This window comes from Symphalangus syndactylus, chromosome 5 (genome assembly GCF_028878055.3).
Source record: "Symphalangus syndactylus isolate Jambi chromosome 5, NHGRI_mSymSyn1-v2.1_pri, whole genome shotgun sequence".
In the NCBI taxonomy this organism is placed as follows: Eukaryota; Metazoa; Chordata; class Mammalia; order Primates; family Hylobatidae; genus Symphalangus; species Symphalangus syndactylus.
Genome location: NC_072427.2, coordinates 31,969,364 through 31,991,486, shown reverse-complemented (window position 1 = coordinate 31,991,486; position 22,123 = coordinate 31,969,364). Strand labels below are relative to the sequence as shown.

The window sequence follows — 22,123 nt, the reverse complement described above, 5'->3', positions numbered from 1 at the left end:
GGAGGGCCCTCCCAGTCAGGGGCTAGGGCTCAGGGAGACTTTCAGAGGAAGCAATGTCTAAGCATTGCTGCAAGGGATAGTCATCAGCACCATCCAGGTGCCCCTTCCCCTAATCATTGAGGGTGTGGGGTGGGAGTGTGTTTTTTGCTGGGGAGGGGGTTGCAGGCTAGTTTAGGGCTCACAAAGAAGCCAGAGAGGGAGCAGTAGTCTCTCCCATCATTGATTCCTCCCTCCCCACCCTGCTAGGCCAGACCGTGGAAAATCCCAGCCCAGGGAAGGCCAAGCCTTGTGCTTGAGATCAGACCCCCAGGCCTGGTGTGGGAGCCCAAGGCAGATTCTCCGAGACTGACTTCATTCCTCCTGGCCACACACCCAGGGGTCTGAGGCTGGGCGCTGGCAGCCTGCGCGCGTGTGTGGGCGTGGACGTGTCCTCACAACACCAAGCACATGTGAGCACCACCCACCTCCCTCCATGGGTGGGTGGTTTCCAAGCGCCTGTCCTGAGCCCAGTTTCTTCCTCGGGTACCTGCGCCCTCTTCCTTCCCACCCTGGGCACTGAGACTGCCCAAGGCTTCCTGCAGTACCATTCTCTCCAACTCTGAAACATGAAACTGAAAAGAAACTACAGGAAACAGAGGCCCGGAGAGGGTCACATACTTTGCCTGGCTCTCGTAGCAAATCCTTGAAGAGAGGCCTGGAGGGTGGCCAGCCACTTCCCAGGCCCAGCTGGGTCCCCTGCACTGTGTCGGCTCCCTCGATGTGACCTCTCCCTCTAGCACCAACCAGGCCCTCCTCTCCTGGGATCCTTGCCTCAGCTCCTGCCTCCCTGGAGTTCCAGCTTGTCTGAGCTGGGGGTCTTAGTGCCACGTAAGAAGCCCCGCAACCCCAGAAGACCAAAGCTCCCCTCCCAAGGCCTTACCCTCCCACCCCCCGCCTGACTCACCGGCTCTGGCAATCCTGTGAAAGGAACATGGAACAGGCAGCCCTGGGCATCCTCCCAGGGCATCTCAGATGGCTGTGCTAGCCTTGCCTGGCATGTGTCCTCTATCCCTGACCTCACATGGCCAATCAGAGGCCAGGAGAGAACTGCAGCTGCCTCCTCCCTGGTCCCTTGCTCCCAGTCTCTCCCTCTCCAGTCTGTCCTACATGTGGGGCAGATAAACCCCTGCAGTCTGACCAGGTTATTTCTTGCTCAAGAAGATTCTGTAGCTCCTCAGGGCCTTTAGGACAAAATCTAGTGTCTCAGCCTAGCACTCCAGAGCTAGAGGCACCTCCTTCCTGTCCTTTCTTCCTCCTTTTCTCAAGCCCCCACAGCCCCCATGGGACCATGCTGCTCGTGGGCCTAGATGTTACACCTCCCTAGACACATGCAAGGGTGTTTCTAGGGTACCCCCTTCTCTGTCCAGCCTCCTGCACCCAAGAGGCCAGACCTGTCTGGACCCTCAGTCCCTGAGAGCAGACCTGGCTGCCTGCTACCACCTCTCCTGCCTGAGCCCCTAGCTCACCTGGGCCACTTCCACAGGCTGCCTATCCACCTGTGCCCTCCAGGTCACTCACCTTCCCCCGCAGAGTTTGGAGTAGATGCAGGGAAGGACCAAGGCAGGCTTCACCCAAGAAGCTTCCAGAGTTAGAGCCCAGAGGCAGGGATAATAATACCAACTTGGCCATTTGCTGAAGACCACTTCTGGGCTTAGTGACTTCAATGCGCAGTTTCATTCATCCTCACAACCTCCTAATGAGGTGCAGACTATGGTCCTCCTAGTGTAGATGAGAAAACTGAAGCCTAGGGAGGTGGCACAGAAGGGTACAGCCGAGCTTGAATTCAAACTGAACCTATGCTCTCTGCATCACAGTGAGATGACCCAGGAGGATGCCATGTTCAGTCTGTGGGCAGGGCAGAGCAGGACGTGAGCATGGACCCCTCTGCCAGCTTTGCCTCTGGGGTCCTCACCTCCCCCATCTGCATCCAGAGGAAGAATTATGCTTGCATTTGCTGAGTGCATTATACATCATCTCCTTTAATTCCCAGGTCCTAGCCAGGTAGTGTTATTTGTCCCATGTTACAGATAAGGCGACAAGCTCACTTGCTGACTTTTAGTAGTGGAACCAGGATTTGAGTCTGTGTGACTCTCTATCCTGAGTTCTTAACAACCATGCATTTAAAAAAAATTTTTGTATATTATTGCTTATCTTGTACACCTCATTTATTCACTCATTCATTTGGTCATTCATTCATTCAACAGATATTTGACTGCCAGATTCTGGGCACTGGTTGTGACAGGGTGAGATGGGACAGTGAGTGTGAAAGACTTTGGAAGCAGAGTCTCTCCCCAGTGCAGGGTTAGGGTGTAGCCTGGTCATGGTCATTGCAGATTCCAGAACGTTTGTGTAACAAACACTCATATGGTGCATACTAAGTGCCGGACACTGTTCTTGCAGCTTTGTAGTTAGAATCACTTAATCCTTGTAACAACCCTGGGATTGTTATCCCCATTTTGCAGATGAGGAAACTGAGGCCCTGAGAGGTTGAGCGACTTGCCCTGGAGGCAGAATCACAGATCAGCATCCCTCCTTCCTTCCTTGAAGTTGTCTCAGATTGTTCCTTCAGAAAGAAAGAGTCTTCAGGCTTAGAAAGCTGTGTCGGATCAGACAAGCTGTGGAAACAGAGGGTTCTGGGCCCTCCTCCTGCCTCCCTGTTTCTCCTTTGAGAGTCATCAGTGTCTGAACAAACAAGTGGAGTCCTAAGCAGCCTCATTCCAGGCAGACTTCCTGTCTCCTCTCTTATCAGCCACTTGCAAGGCACCTTCTCTCTCCCCTGGTCTCAAACTGGACCATCCGTGCAAGAAGAGACAGCTCCTGTTTTCAATAATAAGAATACGAATATCTGGTATTTATTGAACAGACACTATGCTAAGCATTTATTTTTCTCATTTAATTCCCACAACAGCCTTGTGAGATAAATAGTATTATCATCTCTATTTTATAGATGAGGAAACTGAGGCTCAGAGAAATTAAATAACTCACCTAAGGTCTCAGGGTTAATGAGTGGCCAAGCTTAGACCTAGGCTGACTGTCCAATCCAGTGGGCCCCGGCCTCACTCTGTTCTGTCTCTTAAGGAAGGGTGTTTTATATTCTGTGTCACCTGTCTCTGTGTTCACTGTTCCCCTGAGGTGTAAACACCTGAAAAAAACAAAATTTAGGTTTTCGCCTCAAGTTTGCAGGCCCCACAGAGTTGCTGGGGATGGTGGCAGGGCAGGGTTGGGAGCCATTAGTGCCTTTATAGGCACCAGGTTATTGCTAGACTTGGCCTGGGAGCTCTGGCGTTTTGTCCTCTCTCCTTCCTCCTAACCCTTGGGGTCCCCACTGCAGCGTCCTCTGGTCTCAGAAGGGGTACCCCTCTCCAGTAGCTCCCTAGTAGCTCCTGAGTCCATTCTACCTCCTTTCTAAGCTGGGAACACATGGAAGACTTCCCAGGACAGTGGCTGACATGGGCAGGATAGGAAAGGGGCAGGGAGGGAGCTGGGGTCCGCCCAGGCGGCCCACACCTGCTTCCGATTGCTGTGCCCAGCATTCCTGCAGAAGGGCAGTCAGGGTTGGTATGCTGGAAAGAGAGGTTTGGACTTGCCCCTCCCCTGGCCCTGACCTAGCCGCCTCATTTCCACAGGCAGCTGGACCAAGGGCCTTCTTTTTGTCGGAACTCATGATCACAGGGTGAGGGTTGGGTCTGGGTCCCTCTCCCTCTTGCTGATGGGCACCCAGAAACCGGGCATTGCAGTACCACTTGGAAATGGGAAGAGGGGTGTCAGAATGCCAAAGCAGGAAGAGATACAGGATGGGAAAGCGAGGCCCCAGAGGCCTTTTGCCATCCAAACCTCAGGAGACAACCCATCCTTCCCCCTGCTTGTGGGCCAGCTGGAACCACAGGTTTTCCAAACCCAAAGCAAATCCTTTTGCAAAAGAAAGGACTTTGGGAATCAATTCCAGACCCTGCTTGACAATGAAGTCTGTGCTCACACAGGCAGTGCCACCAGACCTTTTATGGAGTGTGGGCATTGGCTCACGCACTTGCCAAGGGCATACAGGTACTAGGCCCTGAGCTGGGCATGGCGAATTTCAGGGGCATCCCAGACCCCTCCCTGGCCTCACTGATGTCTCAGCCTGGCAGTGAGAAAACAGACATCTGGGGTGCAGAGTGGCCCAAGTCCACGTCTGTCTTTGCCAGCTCCCAGCACCTGCTGTGCACCTGGGAGACGTGCACCAGAACCTGAGTACAGGCAAAAGACAATACCACTCACCCCTGCCCTCAAGGGCTCTTGCCTGGCTGCGGAAGGCAGATATCATTTCGTGAGGAAATAGGGCAGATATCATCTTGTGAGGAAATAGTCATTTAACAAATATTTATTGAGCAACTTACTGTATGCTGGGCACTGTTCTAGAGCTGGGTATTCATTCGTGAAAAGAAAGAGACAAAATTCTTGCCCTTGTGGATCTTCTGTTTTCATGTATAAACATAATAAATACGTAAAAAAATAGAAGGTACTAAGTGCTGTGGAAAAATAGAGATAGGTAAGGAAGATCGGGAGTGTAGGAGAGGGGCAGGTTGCAAAGGTGGTCAGGCCTCATGAAGGTGACATTTGAGCAAAGACTTGAGGCATATGAGTGAGCCGTGCAGCTGTCTGCAGGAAGAGCATTCCAGATAGGAAGACAGCCAGTGCAAGGCCCTGAGGCAGGAGTTCCCTGGGGTTTTCAGGTGTGCTCCAGTGTGGTTAGAACAGAGTGGAGTGGAAATGGACGTATAACAGGGGACAGGTCAGAGAGGTAATGGGGTCCAGGCCATGGGGAGCTTGTCGGCCATTGTGAGGGGTTTGCCTTTTATTTTCTGTGCATCCCTTTTACTCAGAGTTTGAGCTGAGCAGAAACATGGGTCCCTGACTGCTAAACAGGGCCCCTGATTGCTGTGCTAGGAGTGGACAGTGGAGAGTCAGCCAGGGAAACCCGAGAGGAGGCTGTTCCAGAGACTAGGAAGAGTGGTAGCAATGGAGGAAGCCAGCTTTAGGGTATGTTCTCGAGATAGGGCTGAGGGGATTTCCTGCTGGGTTGGATATGGGGTATGAAAGAAAGAGAGGTGCCAGGGATCACACAGTAGTTTATGGCTGGTGTGGCTGGAAGGATGCAATTGCCTTGAGCTGAGATGGGAAGGCAGAGTAAGTTTTGTAAGAAATATGAAAATTTCAGGTCACTGTGCAGGGCCTGAGAGGGCAAGGAGGGAACCCCTGGAGTGACTGAAGCATCAGGGGAAGCTTCTAGAGGTGGGGTAGGGGGCACCAGGCAGGGCCTGCAAGGGCAGAGAGGGCTCAGGGGCAGGGGTTGGGTTCACGCTGAGAAGAAATGTGCATTAGGTGTGCAGAGAGGCAGCAGAAGCTTGGCCTCTGAGCAGGGAGCTGACCTCCCCATTGGTTAGCATCGTCTGCCTCCCCCTCAGCCCAACCTGCTTCCTGGGCAGCTGGTGCAATCAAGCACACACTTACAAATCCCTTCTGTGAGTCAAGCCCTTCTGCTGCTAACTGTCTCTCCCCATTGGTGGGGTGGACAGGCGAGTGCTGTAAAAGGGTGCAGGGTGGTGGTGGAGGGGTGGTCAGGACTGACAGGGTGGGCTTTGGAGCTAAAGACTGTGTGCCCCTGCATAGGTAGAGCTGGTGTGTGTGTGTGTGCGCGCCTGTTTGTGCATGCACATGCATAGCTGGGAATTCCAGGACAAGGGCACCATGGGGTCAGGGGGTAGAAAAGGTTGGGGTATGCTGCTAGAGACCTGCCTACTGATCCTTAGGAGACGACGGTGAAACCCCGTCTCTACTAAAAATACAAAAAATTAGCCGGGCGTGGTGGCAGGCGCCTGTAGTCCCAGCTACTTGGAGAGGCTGAGGAATGGCGTGAACCCGGGAGGCGGAGTTTGCAGTGAGCCGAGATCGCGCCACTGCACTCCAGCCTGGGTGACAGAGCGAGACTCCATCTCAAAAAAAAAAAAAAAAAAAAAAAGAGTTCTGGAAGTCTAGGTAAGGTCAAACCACAGACGGCTTTAGCTGCCACTCCGAGACTTCTGGGCTTGATTCTGTGGGCAATGGGGAGCCATTGAAGACTCTGGGCCTGGCTTGATGGCTGTCCTAGCTCTAAGGTTTGAGCTGGATTACAACTTCATTATGGGGCAAAGTGGAATCTGCAGCCACCTTGTCTGCCTGCTCACCAAGCAGGTGTGGCACAGCCAGGCCAGTGCTGACAAGTTAATTTCCTGATTATGAGATAATCATTTCCTAGGGAATCAGGCAGCCAGCTCCCGCCCTGGAGGCCTCTCTGGCTCATCTTTATTCAAGGCCCTGCTCTGCAGAGCTTTCTGCTTCTCCACCACCTAGGGGCTCCTCTGGAGTCTGGCTGCGCTAGCCAAAACATCCCGCTCAGCACATATTTCACAAGCAACTGACCAGTTCCTGCTGGACTTTGTTTATCCTCCAGCCCTGGGCTCAAGAGATTAGGGCTCTTTTGCATTCCACTTTCCATCATTTGCCCCTCATGAGGAGGAGGCTTGGAGAGGAAAGATTTCAGAGACAAGGTTTACTGAACCCACAAAAAAGAGGAAGCCAAGAGGGAAACAGGTGAGGTGTGGACGAGCAATGGGAAGGCATCCACAGGGCCCTCAGCGCCAGGCAGCCTCCAGGAACCACTGGGCAGGAGGGAACAGATTTCTAATGAAGCAGGAAGGATTTAGGTCAGACGGTGGGAGAATTTCCTGACTGCTAAAGTATCGTCTGTAGGGGTTGTGAGAGGGCTCGGGCTCTTGCCCAAAGCTGGGGAATGAACTGAACAGCTCCTAAAAAGTATTTTAATCTCCAAGTGTTTATCGATCTATCCAACCTGTGTTCAAGGGCCAGCTAGTTCAGTCTCCCTCATCATCCAGATGGGGAAAGTGAGCCTCAGAAAGGGGACTGGGGAGACTGGACAAGACAGTGAACTGGCCTCTGGAGCCTCCCCCCTGAGAAGGCCCCAGCTGCATCCCACCAGGGAAGGGGCAGATGGTCTTTGTCCTCCAGTTCCTGAGGGCTGGCACGGGAGCCGTCAGCAGCTCCAGACCCAGCGTTGAGCAGGAGGACAGGGCGGGCTTGTCCCGAGCACACGGGCCCCAAGAGTCAGTGTGACAGGTTCCTCCTACTGTGTGCCCCTGCACACTCCCACAGAGAAAGCTCTGGGGCGGATCCAGGATATAGAACATTGGTTCTGTCTTCTCGGCTCCGTGTCTTCACTGTCCTGGAGGTTTGAAGGGGCTGCTATCGCTAAAAGGCTTACCCCACACCAGTGGCTGGCTATCTCCCTGTGGAATGAATGGCCCTGGGACCCTATTCCCTCGCACCCAGCTCCTCCCCAGCCGAGCATCCTGGCTTTGGCCATCTCAAGGGTCTTCGCCGCCTCGTGACTCAGCATCCCTGCCATCCTGGCCCAGGCTCTGTGCAGCCTGCATCTGAGGAAGAATGCCCACAGAGGCCAGCACAGGGCCTCAGGTGGAGGACAATTAGAAGTGGAAGAATGGAGGCCATGAAGCCTGAAGTGGGGCTGGGTCAACCCAAGGCCACACAGAAGGCCTGTGACACAGTAGGGCAAGATCCCAGGCTCCTGTCTCCCTCCTGGGAGCAAGAAATTGATGGTGGCCAGGGTTTCCCTGGGTAGTCTGAGCAAGCCCACCCACCTAGTCTTTGGGTGGTGAGACCCGCCCCAGCCTACCCCCCACCAGTGGTGCTGGGGGCTTGGGAGAAGACTGAGCGGGGCTGTAGGTGACCCAGGGAGCTGGCTGTGTATCTTCACCAGGCCCAGGAGGAGCATGTACAGCCATTCACTGTAGCGTGTTTGTGGAGCAGGGAGTTAGAGGCGACCTGAAGGTCTAAAACAGGAGGCTGGCCGGGCACGGTCACTCACACCTGTAATCCCAGCACTTTGGGAGGCCAAGGTGGGTGGAACACTTGAGGTCAGGAGTTCGAGACCAGCCTGGCCAACATGGTGAAACCCCATCTCTACTAAAAATACAAAATTTAGCCAGGCGGCACACACCTGTAATCCCAGCTACTTGGGAGGCTGAGGCAGGAGAATTGCTTGAACCCGGGAAATGGAGTTTGCAGTGAGCTAAGATGGCGCCATTGCACTCCAGCCTGGGCAACAGAGCTAGACTCCATATCTATCTATCTATCTATCTATCTATCTATCTATCTATCTATCTATCTATCTAGTTAGATAGAACAGGAGGCTGGCTAGAAGGGACATAGACGATGCACATCGTGGAATCCTATGTAGCAGTGACAGGCAGTGAACTAGATAGACCTTAAAAGTTTACATGGACTGGGCGCGGTGGCTCACGCCATAACCTCAGCACTTTGGGAGGCTGAGGTGGGCAGATCACCTGAGGTCAAGAGTTCGAGACCAGCCTGGCCAACATGGTGAAACCCTGTCTCTACTGAAAATACAAAAATTAGCCAGGCATGGTGGCATGCGCCTGTGGTCCTAGCTACTTGGGAAGCTGAGATGGAAGGATCGCTTGAACTCAGGAAGCGGATGTTGCAGTGAGCCGAGATCACACCACTGCCCTCCAGCCTGGGCTGATGGTTTCGCCTGTATTTGGAGTAAGCAAAAAGACCTCATTTGGCTGGGTGCGGTGGTTCACGCCTGCAATCCCAGGACTTTGGGAGGCTGAGGCAGGAGAATCACTTGAGCCCAGGAGATCAAGACTGCAGTTAGCCATGTTCACGCCACTGCATTCCAGCCTCGACAACAGAGCAAGACCCTGTCTCAAAGAAAAAAGAAAAGGTGGAGGTGGCATGGGGAGCTGGATATGTACCTTCACCAGGTCCAGGATCTTCCTTTAAAATGCATACTTTTTGAGGTGAGGGCTGATCACACAGTCTGATAGTAACTGGACTTCACCCAACATTGGCCACTCTGCTTGGAGGGCCTGTGGTACCCTACAAGCCAAAAGTTGCAGACCAGCCTCCCTACTTCTACACTGATCGTGTCCACCAGCCCCCAACTCAATCAACCCTTCTTTATCCCCTTCCAACATCACGTAATCCCCCAGCCCCAAGCCCTGCAGAGGGGCCAAGAGCCCAAGCCTGCAGGCCTGGCTGCTGACGAAATGTCCCCTGGGAGAGCTGCCCAGAGAAGGAGGCATTGTTCCTTCCTGGAAAAACATACCAGCTGTAGGAGGGGGTCTGCTATTCCCTGGGACTTCGGCAAGGATCCTGAGGGTGAGGCGGGAGGGCCCAGCCTGAACTCCTGAGGCTGCTCCTTTCCATCAGCTTCCCCGAGCTGCTGCCTCTTGTGTCACTCCCACGGCCATGAGGGTGTGACAGAGGTGGAGCACAGAGAGGGGGCCGTTGGAGGAGTCACAGGAGGCCCTGATGATGGTTAGAGATGTAGAACAAAGAAAATTACAAAATAATGGTAAGAGTGATTCCATTTAAGTTCTAGAAAAGGCATAACTAATCTACAGTGATTAGAAGCAGAGCAGTGGTTGCCTGGGGTGGCGGAGGTGGGGAGAGGACTTACAGGGAAGGGGCCAGAGGGTGATGGAAACAATCCACAGCTTGATTGTGGTGGAAGCCACATGGCTTTGTACATTTGTTAGAACTTATCAAACTGCACACCTAAAATCTGTGCATTTCACTGTGTATAGATTATGGCTCAAAAAGTTTATTTTTATAAAAAGAGTGACAGGAGGAGTCCTGGGAGGGCAAGGAGACCTAGGATCTCCTCCTGGGGTACCCCAGCTCCCTGTGTGACCCTGTGCAGATTTATGGGCCTGAGCCTCAGTTTCCTCTGGTGCTTCCAAAGACATTATGTGCCTTGGTGTCTTGGGGGCAGGACATGGAAAACACTTTGGGGTGCCTAGAACAGTCATTAAAGAGGCTCTCCTGACAGAGCCTGAGGGGCTTTGGACCAGTTAGTCACTCCCAAAACAAAAGTTGCTCCACTGAGGGCGAGTAGGACTCAGGCCCTGCCCATAGAATGTCGTCTGGAGCGGAGGAGACACACACAGGTTAGTATGATGAAATCTAAGTGTAGATCTAATACAGATGGGGTAGTGAGAGGAGAATTGTGTGCAGTCTGAGATATCATTGCAATTAGGGGAGACTTCCCGCAACAAGAGGCCCCTGCCTGAGCCTGAGATTCCTCAACAATAAGAGGAAGAAGATGATCATCTGTGGCAAGGGTCAAGGCTCAGATTGTGACCAGCAGCCCCAAGCTGTTTGTCCTCAGCCTCTCTTCCAGTTCTCCACATGCAGTACTCTACAGATGCCCCTCCTCCATAACTCTGGCACTTATAACCCTACCCCACTCAGTTTTAATCAGAAAGGCTTGATGATATCACAGCAATTCCTTTTTTTTCTTTAGCTGAAGAGCTTTAGTCCATCATCAGGGGACAAACAGAAATGAGACTGAGATTCAGAATTGCTGATAGGCATCAGACCTCGGTCTGTGACCAGGATCAGGGCTCGGTATGTGACCAGTGTCAGGACTCAGACTGAGATCAGGAACAGGGCTTGGTGTGTGATCAGGGTCAAGCCTCAGGGTGTGCCCAGGGCCAGGGTTCAGTGTGTGACCAAGGTCAGCACTTAATGTGACCAGGGTCAGAGGTCAGTCTGTGACCAAGGTCAGGGTGCAGACTGTGATCAGGTGCAGACTGTGATCAGGCACAGGGCTCAGCGTGTGTACATAGTCAAGGCTGGGAGAGGCCAGGAACAGCATTGGCCCTCACCGGCCCCACCTGGCCTCTTCCTCCCCGCTCCTCCAACTTCCCTGGGTTGCATAGCCAGCTCATGAAATAGCCTAGATAGGAAGGGTCAGGCCAGAAAAGCTTTGTGGAGCCATCTGTGCAGTATTTCTTGAAACTGGGCCTGGGGTGGGGGCAGCAAGCTGTCTGATGTCAAATGCTGGATCTCTTGAGTCTTAAGGCCCAGCTACCCCACCCTATAAGCTGCTGAAGGAAAGGCACTGGGTGATGGGGAAGGGGCCCATCCCTCTCATCCTCACCCCTCCCCCAGAGGCTTCCAGGGTCCAGAGAGTGAGAACCAGCTCCCAGCTGGCTTGAGGGCCTATGGGTCCCTTGGGAAATGACTGCAAACATTCCTAGGGGCTCAAGTAACACGGCCTAGGCTGGCCAAGAAGTCCCCCACCAGCCAGGAGCCACCTCATCCTCACCCACCCTTGCACTCCAAGCTTCCTCATCATTCCAAGTAGGTGAGATCACCCTGGCAGCCTGGACCAGGCTCCCCCATGAGGCCCAGGCCCCAGGGAGAGCAAAGCTAGGGTCTGGGAACTCAGGGTGGTGTGGGGTGGGGGACATGCAGGCAGACACTTCTGCCGATGGCTTAAAAGCCAGCCTTCCCTTCCTTGGCCTCATCTTCCAGACCTAAAAGCTGATGAGAGGGTCTTGGCAGCAGGAAAGGGGTGGGAAATCCCTCCATGGGACTCAAGTCCTCCCACCTTGCCTGCTCTCACCCTTCCTGAATCCCTCAAGAGCAGAGCACTTCAAAGAAACTAAGAGGAACTTACAGCCTCATCTTATCACTTACCTGACAGAATCCCTGAGGCCAGAGAGGAGAGGGAATTAGAGGCCCCAGGACCACTCCCCTTTAAATCAGTGGCTGGGCTGGGATAGAGCCCAGGGCCCTGGAGTCCCCCCTGCCCACACCTACCCCTGCCCGCACCCACCCCAGCCCACACCCCATCACTCCAACATTAAGATATTCCTTCTTCATTCCAATGCAGGATGGAGTCTGGACACCTAAGTTTGGTTTCTGCTTATTCCTAGTAACTCCTGCTCAGACTAATGCATGCCCAGGGAGGAACATGGAGGAGCAGGAACAGGGTGGACAGTCCCCGGGCTCTGGCACATCCTGGGGAACAAGGGACCACAAGGACGGGGGCAGCCTCCAGACTTCCCTTGGGCGCTTGACCCCAGGCCTTGCAGGGGAGGGAGCCAGGGCCTCCCTCAGGTTGGTGGCCAGAGGTTGCAGACAGAGGAGGGTGTGGTCAGGTCTAGGGGGCTGATGGCAGGAAGTGGTGGCAGGTGATGGGGGGCGGGGGTACAGGGAGGAGTGGCTGCGCCAGGCCGAAAGGAATCCTGAGAAGGTCGGGCTGGGTGCCCAGGCTGAGAATCCTGCCCTGTCAGCAGCCTGCTCTGGGGAAGTATTTTCCTTCTAGCCCATCCCTTCCTGCCCACCCTGACTCCTGCCAGCCTGCATCCACCTGGCTCTGCCCATGAACCTTTAGGGACGCACTCCAGGCCAGAAGCCCAGGGCTCTCTTGGTGGTTCACAAAGAATGCTGACTGCAGGGATGAGAGGAACAGAGGGTGTCTGGGAGCTGCTGTCCAGAGGCCTGGGGAGTAAGGACTTGAGGGAGTGCCTCTGTCAGGAAATTACGTGGTTCACTCATTCCTGCCTCCAGGCCTTTGTTCCTGCTGCTCCCCCTGCCGAGGACACCCTTTCCTGCTCTCTAGTTCTCTAAATCCTGCCCCATCTCCCAGATCTTTTTCATGTCCAAGCTTTTCCAGGAAGTCTTAGCAGTTCCCACACCACAGAGCTCGAGATGTAAGCTCTTGCTGCCTGACTTCCCTGACTCCACACCTGAACCCAGGACCCAATGCCCAAGGAGAATGGCAAAGGGTTTTGTGGTATGAGAGGATGTTTGGGGTGTGAGGAGGTCCCTGGGCATTAGCAGTAGCCAACCTGACGCTCTCAATGTCATGCTCTTCCTCCCTCCCCCCTCTCTCCCACTGCCCACTCCAGGTCTCCCTGACTTGGTCCCAGACCCCAACTATGTGCAAGCATCCACTTATGTGCAGAGAGCCCACCTGTACTCCCTGCGCTGTGCTGCGGAGGAGAAGTGTCTGGCCAGGTAAGGAGCTGAGGCAGAAGTGTAGAGTGTTGGGATAGTCCCCGGGAGTCACCCAGAACCCAGCCTAGCTGTGGCTGCCAGCTAGGCTGTCTACAAGCTGATGACCCTGGCCAAGTGCCCCAGCCTCCCAGGACCCTGACCTTTTCATCAGTGAGCCTTGCCTGCCCCGAGGGAGTCAGGAGGGGAGGGGAGCAAGCGGGGGCCCAGCATTTCTGTATACTATACCTCACTATACAAGGAACTTCACCTTTACTGTGGCGCTTCATCTTTATATGAGCCCTGAAGGCATGGGTTGCCCCCTCAGGAAACTGAGGAGCAATGAAAGGAACTCAAACCTTTTGGATCTGAGCTGTTTAATGAGAAGGTTCCTCTTGGGAGCCCAGGCTTCCAGTGGTCATACAGGGACCCAGGGAAGTCCTACTGGGTGGATGTACCTGCAGGATAGAGCCCAGGACTATGGAGCCATGTCCACAGAGGACAGTTGTGGCTTTGGCTGGCCCAGGCTGCCTCTGCCTAGTCACAGCAGGGGCAGTGAGCCCGGGGGACAAAGAAGCTTCAGTTATATGTTGCACTGGAAAGAGGGGAAGGAGACCAGTTTCCATGAACCCAGAAGGTGAGCACAGCTGGCTTGCCATTATTCATGGGTGATCCTGCCTCTCGCAGTGTTTGCTTCTAATTTATAAGCAGTTCATACTCTGCTGGAACATAGGTGCTTTGGGGATACCTCCCTGGGCTAAAATAATTAGTTAAGATTATGTTATCTGCTTCTTTTGTTAATATCCCTCTATGTTGAAAGCACCTATTTTTCTTAATTACCTGCTTTTTGGACATTTGAACTCTCTGTTTAGTTTGACTTTTTACTATCTAGGAAACTCTTCAGAATCTCAACATTTTCTCATTTCTAGAACTTCTGGTTCACTGCCACTATAAGTAGCTGATCATAAACCCTTATCTGTCTGTAACAAGATAAAGAACTTGAACCAGAATGTAACTCAACTCACTCCTTCATTGAGAAAGTCTTGCTTAAAAAAAGAAAAAGTGTCCACTGAACTAAGCAGAGTGATTGGTAATGTTGTCGATGTACATTCTGGTGCAAGTTCCCGATCCCATCCCAGTCTGGCATCAGTGTGGGAACTGCCCCTGGTCCAGGGACCTCAGGCTGAGTACCACTCAGCCAGCCTGTCTGGGCAGTTCTTGTCTTGTTTCAGTTGTCCTGGGGAAGACAGCATAATGGTCCTGCTGGAATTCCTCCAGCAATGAGGAACTTACAGCCTCCATGACAGCCCTTCCAGTCTTAAGAGAATTAGTCAAAGTCAAACTATTAATATCACTGCCTCTTCATGAAGGATCCTGAGTGCCCGGACCTGCGCTCCCAGGTGGGGAGAGGAGGCAGCCTGTCCTCTGTCCTGGAGGGTCTCCTGGTACAGCTGGAGAGAACAGCCCTCACCTGTACCCCAGTGACAGAACCAAGACACGAGTGGGACAAGAGCCAGAAGGACTGGTTCACAGGCCAGGGCTGCTGGAGGTCAGAGGAGGGAGGGGTCAGCAAGGGCTGAGGCCTCAGAGGAGGTGGGCATGGGAGTTCAGACCTGGAGAACCCTGCAAAACTGGAGCCCTGGGGCAGAAGGGCCCTCTGAGATCATTTCAAGTATGGGCCGCGGGCTGGTGCCAGTTCACATGCTGCAGGCAGAACCCAGAGAAGGAAAGGGACCCGTTCCAAGTCTCACCGCCAGTTTGTGGCCAAGCTGGGCCTAGAACCTAGACCCTTATGGTTTCCCACGGTGTGCTGAGCCTAACAGAAGGGCAGGATTTAATTGAACAGAGGGAAGGAGGATGTTTTGTTTCAACCCAGACACAGACAGATTCCAAGCCTCCCCCAGACAAGGCTGAGGGCCTTTCATCCTGGCAGACAGTCTGAGCCGCCTGTTGTCCAGACATTCTCTCAAAGAGAGCGCTAATCCCTACGACTGGCCACCGCTCCCCTCTGGACTTAGGACCGGACCTTAATGAGTGCCAGGGAAGAGCCCCTGAGGCCAACAGTTAGCTGCCAGCCGTCAGCTAAAGAGGGGAGGGGCCTTCAGCCACCCCTTCCTGTTCCTACCACAGATGTGTGTGCATGTGTGTGTATGTGTGCATGTGTGTGTGTCTCCCCTCACTGCAGCCCCTCGTTCCTCTTTCCACCCTTTTCCTTTTGTCACAAGGCCTGTCTCAGTTGGAAATCTGGAGTCAGCAGGTGAATTGCGAGCAGGCAATTCATACCAGACCCACGTTCCCTGAATGGAAAAGGGCAGGTTGCCAGCCTGAAGCCATGCAATCAGGGAGAGGTGGTCTGGACCCAGTGCAAGATGTAGGTGGTATCGGGCTGTGCCACAGTCAGTGCTGTTAGAGCTCACAGGCAATCCAGATCCTCTATGTAGAGCAATCAGGGCAGACTTCCTGGAGGAGGGGACTTTTGAGTTGACCCTAGGAGACTGGGTGAGTTTTGGAATTCTGAGTCAAGCAAACAGCATGGGCAAAAGTATGGGTCAGGGAAAAAGTTCAGCCTGTTTGGAAAATAGGCTCTGAAGCAGGAACCCAGGGTGTGTGGGGGAGTGGAAGGGCAGATGGGACTAGAAAAGTGAAGAGGCTTTGACCAGAGGACTTCAAGTCTGTTTTTCAGGCCCACACCCAAGACATGGCATACTTTGGTCAACAATTAGGGCTCTGTCTGGAGGAGGGAAGACTTATCAGAATCTCCTGGATAGGACTTTTTTTTTCTTTTTTTTAGAAAAGGGGTCTCACTCTGTTGCCCAGACTGGCGTGCAGCAGCACAGTTATAGCTCATTGCAGCCTCAAACTCCTGGACTCAAGGGATCAGTCTCCAAGTAGCTGGCACTACAAGCATAAGCCACCTTACCTGGCTAATTTTTTTATTTTTAAAAAATTTCTTTAATTAAATTAATTTTTTAAATTTTAATTTCTCACTATGTTGCCCAGGCTGGTCTCAAACTATCGGCCTCAAGTGATCCTCCTGCCTCGACCTCCCAAAGCTCTGTAGTTACAGGCATGAGCCAGAGTGCCTGGCCCCCCCAATAGGGCTGTTTTTCAATGGCCCTTCAAAGATTGCTATGTGCTCCTGCACCCAGGGGCTAACCCCAGCTGAGTCACCTGCAGGTATCAGGGACACTGCCATGCCTGGTACTGCTTTAGAAAGATGCTGTTGGCAGCTGGCGGCCACATGGTGGAGGCCAGAAAGGAGGGGACAGCCAGGATTTCACGGGGTCAGAAGACAGAGGAAGAGGCCTGAGCCTCCACCACAGTTCGAGGAGGCAGAGGAGAAGATTTTCAGGGACAAGGACTGGGGCTGCAGAACCAGTGGCCAAGGGCTGGGGGTGGAGCTGCGGGGGCCCATGCTGGGTTCTGGTGTCACTGTGCCCCAACCCCCCCTCATCTCCCCCGCCGTCCCTGCAGCACAGCCTATGCCCCTGAGGCCACTGACTACGACATGCGGGTGCTGCTGCGCTTCCCCCAGCGCGTGAAGAACCAGGGCACAGCGGACTTCCTCCCCAACCGGCCACGGCACACCTGGGAGTGGCACAGCTGCCACCAGTGAGTGGGGAGGGGCTGGGCCCGTCCTCTTCCACTTCTCCTCTGGGCCAGGGACCTTGGTGCCTGAGCTCCCCTCCCACCACGAGCACTCTGGGAGACACAGATACTGGATTAGAGGGCCTGGGGAGGTGTTATCTGCCAACTCTTTTCACTGGGGCAAGTGTTTCTCAGAGAAGCCTTTGCCAAAGCTAGGCTGGAAGATGGATACAGAAGGATTGGTCTCAATAAGGGTTGGAAATGTCTAGAATACAGGGCATTGCCCAATGAGGCCATTACAGGTGGGAGCCCAAAAAGGAAGTGAGGGGTCTAGAGCATGTGCTGTCCTGGAGTGACCCAGCTAGGTGGGGAGCACAGAAGGGCCACCCCGCAGTACTCAGGGGACAGGAGAGCCTAGACCGGCCAGGAGGCTGCACCACAGCAGAGTCACCTGAGCCCATCTCAGGGTGGGGACAGTATGAGAGGCCCGGGGAAGACTAGGCCCTCTTCTTTCTCCTTCTCTCCTCTGCCCCTAGACATTACCACAGCATGGATGAGTTCAGCCACTACGACCTACTGGATGCAGCCACAGGCAAGAAGGTGGCTGAGGGCCACAAGGCCAGTTTCTGCCTGGAGGACAGCACCTGTGACTTCGGCAACCTCAAGCGCTATGCATGCACCTCTCATACCCAGGTTGGGCTGGAGAGATGGGGTTTGGGGCATGGGAGGATGAGGAGCTGGGGAGGCAAAGAGCGAGGCCCGCTGAGGCCAGCTGAGGCCCGGCTAGTACCAAGGCTTCTGGCCACTCAGCTCTGCTCACAGTGAAGGTCTTCTCACCAGTCCTCAGGCTGCCACAGTGCCCTGCAGGGACTGTTCCCTCCCTGCCCAAGCCCCTTTTCCATGTTATTCCAGGTGATCTGCTCATGGAGAGAAGGAAACATTGCAACAGTCTGGAGAGCAACACGTCCTATTGGCCTGTTCACCCACCCATATCCCTCTTTCCATCAGCCAACCTAAATATCCACAAACTGTCCATCTGTCCTGTCTCTTTTTATCCATTCTGCCATCCATCTCGTCCCTCCCACCTGGCTATTAGATATCTCTGTCTTTCCTCTGGTCCATCTAGCCAGTGGCTTTAGGAAGGGGTGGACCCACCCTGAGCAGTTGCCCTGGGCCAGGGTCAGGGGAGAAACTGAGGGGAAGGTGGGCCTGAAACTCCTGAAAGTGGGCGTGGGGTGGCTCTGGGAAACAAGCAGCATCACAGCTGCTCCTCTTGTCCCTTTCCCAGGGCCTGAGCCCAGGCTGCTATGACACCTACAACGCGGACATCGACTGCCAGTGGATCGACATAACCGACGTGCAGCCTGGGAACTACATCCTCAAGGTGGGCCTCTGGGTCTGGGGCTTTCGCTCCAACCCGATGTTCATGTCCAGTGTCCCCCCGTTCCTGAAAGAAGCTTCAGCCTCTGGGCCTGTTCCCTTCTCCCCAGCTGCCGAGCAGAGGCAGCCTCTGAGGCATCACTTGAGGTTTAGGCTTCCCAGCCGAAGGTTTAGGTCTCAGGCTGACATAGCCTCTCGTTCCATAAAGAACCCAGGGAACCTTTGCCCCAGCTGTGGTAATGCTAGAGGCAGTGGTGATACTGTCTCCCTAAGTGACAGAGGACCAGAGAGGGCAAGGAAGACTTGGAGAGCCATGTGGTCTATCTTCCTGTCTTCGGACAGGGCAGACTTTGTATCATTTGGGAGACAGATGAGAGGCCCTCAGCTCCTTATAGGAACCCCTGCAAAGCCAAGGGCTCCTGTGACTAAGCCCCTTTTAGCCTGAAGCCCTCCTGCTCTAATGGACACTCACTCCATCACCTCTTCCCTTGGTTGAGGGAAAAGTAGAAAAGCATATTAACAACACACATCCAGACCTGGTACATCCGTGTAGGCCAGGTTGTCATGGGCCCACCCGGGGAAGCTATGTTTCAGGCTCCTCCACACAGGTATAAAATGAGTAGGGATCATTCCACCGGTTCATCTGGACCCACTCAGAAGCAGAAAAGCAGCTCAGTAAAGGCAGAGCGGTGAAGCCAGGTTTCAGGCGGAGGCCTTCCCTGCAGAAAGTCAGCAGGTGGAGAGATGCATCCAGTAGCAGTTCTCTGCAGTTCCCTCCTGAGTGCCCCTCAGCAGGCTCCACGCTTGCTCCTCCAGGGCCTGGAGTTGTCCAGTATATTTTTTATTTTCCTCATTCATCCACTCAATCAACATGTAGGAAGTCCCCTCTGAGTTCTAGGCACTAGACCCACAAACCACATAAGCAATACAGTTCACAGTCCCTGCCCTTTGGGAGTGTACCAGGATTTGAAAGTTGCATCCCTGCATCTGTTCGTAGATGTTCTGCAAATAAAGCTGGCCCTACCCTAGTTAATCCAACATTTAAAAGTGTTGTATCCCAACAGCTCCTTTTCAGACAAAAGGCACAGATCATACTCGGGCCATCATCTCAGTGAACGTTGGGCACGTGGGGCTCCAGAGCAGGGGATCAGACAGGCCCTCGATCAGTCACCTAGACAGGGATGCATAGGGAACGACCTTGAGCCTTGGAGTTGGGGAGACCAGGTGTTGAATCCCTGCTTAGCTCCTCATTACTGCATTCCCTGGGGCAGGATCCAACCTCTCTGACCCCAAATGCCCCATGCAGGGCCCACCTGGCACAGGCTCTAGCTCTAGGGAAACATCCAATCTTCTGATAAGGGGGATCAGATGATGTTTTCTTGGATTACCAGCTGCCTCTTCTTTCCCCTCTGTGTCTCTCTAGCAGTGTGTCTCTGTTCTCCCTCTCTCTCTCACCTGTCTGTCTGTCTGTCTGTCTGTCTGTCTGCCTGCCTCTTTACCACCTTCTCTGGTGAGCAGTTGAGGTGCAGCCCCCCCTAACTAGACCTCCTTTCTCCCTGTTTCTCTTCTTCCTCAGGTGCACGTGAACCCAAAGTATATTGTTTTGGAGTCTGACTTTACCAACAACGTGGTGAGATGCAACATTCACTACACAGGTCGCTACGTTTCTACAACAAACTGCAAAATTGTCCAGTAAGAGTTTGCCCACCACCCTTCCTGGCCTCGTCCCTTTCCTGCCTGGGGAGCAGGCAAGGCCACCTGAGATACCTAAGACACCTGCACTTTAGGTCACCTTGGTGGCCGAACGCAGCTGCAGCGGGGCCTGTCAAAAAGAGCCTTGTCCATGCCAACCCCAAGCTGAGTGTTTACGGTGGGGCTCAGGCTGTAGGGTGTTGATCTGGGGCTGCATCGTGTGGCTCCCTGAGATGTCCCAAGTGAAAACCAGCAGAAGGCAGAGTCATTTGGTGCAAGGCCATGAGCTCTGTAGTCCCAGTTCCACAGCTTCCTCGCTCTGTGACATTGGGTCACTTCCCTGAGCTACTTTCCTCAACTATAAAATAGGTATTTCCACATAGGCTGGGGATGAGGATCTACAGGCCTGATGTCTGCATGTTCAACAGCCCAACACACAGTGGCACACAGTGAACAGCAGCTGTGATCATTAGTGTCCTTATCAAGTGGACTGGATTAAACAGTCACAGATTAGAAGTGATTCTGGTTAAAAGGAGCCATCTTCAGTCCCTAGGCCCCCATTGTAGAAGAAGTCCCTAAAATCTGGGCTCGGGATTTTGGCACATGCTGCTGGGTAGGGTCCTCAGTCTTTCTCCTGATTCCCCATGTGAAGTACTTTGCAGAGGGACCTCTTGCTTACAAGCTCACAAGGAAACCCCACCACACTCCAGATCAAAGCAACCCTTTTCCATTAACAACAAAAAAAAATTAGTCCTAGAGCTTTCAACTTTAGTTCATCATCTGGGAGAAAGGTGGTAGAGATCTCAAGGCCCAGAGAGGTATCTTTCTCTAAAAGTATATACTTATTAATGGATGGCAGGTATGAGAGATTAAGCCTATGACTATGGTCAGGGTGTGGTGTATGGCCAGGATCAGGGCTCAGTCTGTGACAAGGGTTAGGGCTCAGTGTGTGCCAAGGGTTAGGGCACAGTGTGTGACCAGGATCAGGGCTCAGTGTGTACCCAGGGTCAGGGCCCAGTGTGTGACCAGGGTCAGGGCTCAGTCTGTGACCAGAGTCAGGGCCCAGTGTGTAGCCAGGCTCAGTGCTCAATCTGTGACCAGGGTCAGGGCTCAGTGTGTGACCAGGATCAGGGCTCAGTATGTGGCCAGGGTCAGGGCTCAGTCTGTGACCAGAGCCAGGCTCATTTAGAGACAGCCCTCTCACACCTGATTGCTACCATCAACCTAACTGTTCACAGCATGCTGCCACCACATCATGAATATTAAAAATGGGAACAGCAGCCTCTAGTTCAGTGCAGAGATTAGGTTCCTCATGAGTAGAATGAGATCAGAATTCCCCAGGGCACACAGCATGTTTGAAAGGACGAACTCCTGTCCCATCACTGGCAGTTTGGCTCTTTAGCAGGCTTGGGTTTCCAGCACATTCCTGCTCCTCAGGGCCCGTCTTAGCCATTCAAGACCTAGGGGTCACCTAAGTGGTAGAAGCCATTCTAGGGAAGGAGGAGGAAGAAAGAATGAGGTATCCAGGAAACAAAGGAGGCTGCTGGGGGCTCGGGGGTGGGGGTGCAGGGAGTCCTGCCTGCTGCTGGGAAAGGGGGATGGGAACAGAAACAGCATCCCACGTCCCAGGCGCCTGGAGCAGCCAGGAGGGCTCTCGGCAGGGCAGATGGAGAAGCAGCCTGCGCGGCCCTCCCAGCTCCCCGGGGGCCTGTGGGCAGCAGGGGGAGCCAAAGCCCTTCCTTCCAACAGCTCTTTACATAAGTGCTTGGAAAGGCCGGGTCTTATTAGAGTGTCTCAGTCTCTGTGACCCTGACCGCAGGCAGGCGGCTGGGCCAGTGTGCACAGGAAGCTGGACAGAGCGTTCCCAGAAAGGCCACGGGACTGACGCCTGTGGGTTTCCATCGTGTTTCTGGAGGAAAAAGGAGGCTTAAAAAAAAACAGTACTGAGTTAGAAAAAACAAGAAAGTATTTCCAGACAGTAGCAGCTCTGCTAATGGCCTAGAAAACAATCTGGGACTAGGGCATGGGGAGGGGAATGTGCTGAGACTGTGCCCTGGGTGGGTGGGAGTCCATCAAACCCCTCCTTTTTTTTGGAGCTGGGCTGAGGGGGTCGGCACTTTCTCTTGAGGGAAATGTAGGCCCATGCCTGCCCTGCCATGAGGGATCTGGGCTGTGGGAGGGAAGCCCTAGCTGAGGAAGCCACGGGGGCCCTACTTTGCAGTCCCTCATTGACCTACTGTGTTTCCTTCCTCAGATCCTGATCTCTGGGAGGGACAGATGGCCAATCTCTCCCCTTCCAAAGCAGGCCCTGCTCCCCCGGCAGCCTCCCGCCAAGGGGCCCAGCCCCCAACCCACAGGCAGGGGCATCCCTCCCTGCCGGCCTCAGGGAGCGAACGTGGATGGAAACCACAGGGATTCCGGATGCCAGACCCCATTTTATACTTCACTTTTCTCTACAGCGTTGTTTTGTTGTTGGTTTTTATTTTTTATACTTTGGCCATACCACAGAGCTAGATTGCCCAGGTCTGGGCTGAATAAAACAAGGTTTTTCTAC

At 53.7% G+C, this 22,123-nt stretch overlaps 1 protein-coding gene and 1 long non-coding RNA gene across 3 annotated transcripts in view; one reads left to right on the top strand and one right to left on the bottom strand.

Moving 5' to 3' along the window:
- The window catches only part of LOXL1 (lysyl oxidase like 1), a 25,886-nt gene extending 3,763 nt beyond the window's left edge, over window positions 1-22,123 (top strand). The window contains exons 1-7 of one of the 2 annotated variants that reach the window (XM_055277834.2): window positions 12,428-12,626; window positions 12,825-12,933; window positions 16,384-16,521; window positions 17,034-17,190; window positions 17,786-17,881; window positions 19,454-19,569; window positions 21,824-22,123. In XM_055277834.2, the coding sequence (XP_055133809.1) occupies window positions 12,572-12,626; window positions 12,825-12,933; window positions 16,384-16,521; window positions 17,034-17,190; window positions 17,786-17,881; window positions 19,454-19,569; window positions 21,824-21,830 (678 nt within the window). In that variant the 5' untranslated portion in view covers window positions 12,428-12,571 and the 3' untranslated portion in view covers window positions 21,831-22,123. Of the gene's footprint in view, window positions 1-12,427; window positions 12,627-12,824; window positions 12,934-16,383; window positions 16,522-17,033; window positions 17,191-17,785; window positions 17,882-19,453; window positions 19,570-21,823 lie in introns of those variants that run through there. The other variant, XM_055277833.2, reaches the window with a different exon arrangement.
- On the bottom strand, window positions 8,631-9,387 carry LOC134736776 (uncharacterized). Its single transcript, XR_010121021.1, has 2 exons — window positions 9,227-9,387; window positions 8,631-8,819 (listed from the first exon to the last, which is right to left on the bottom strand). It is a non-coding gene; the product is annotated as an uncharacterized lncRNA (long non-coding RNA).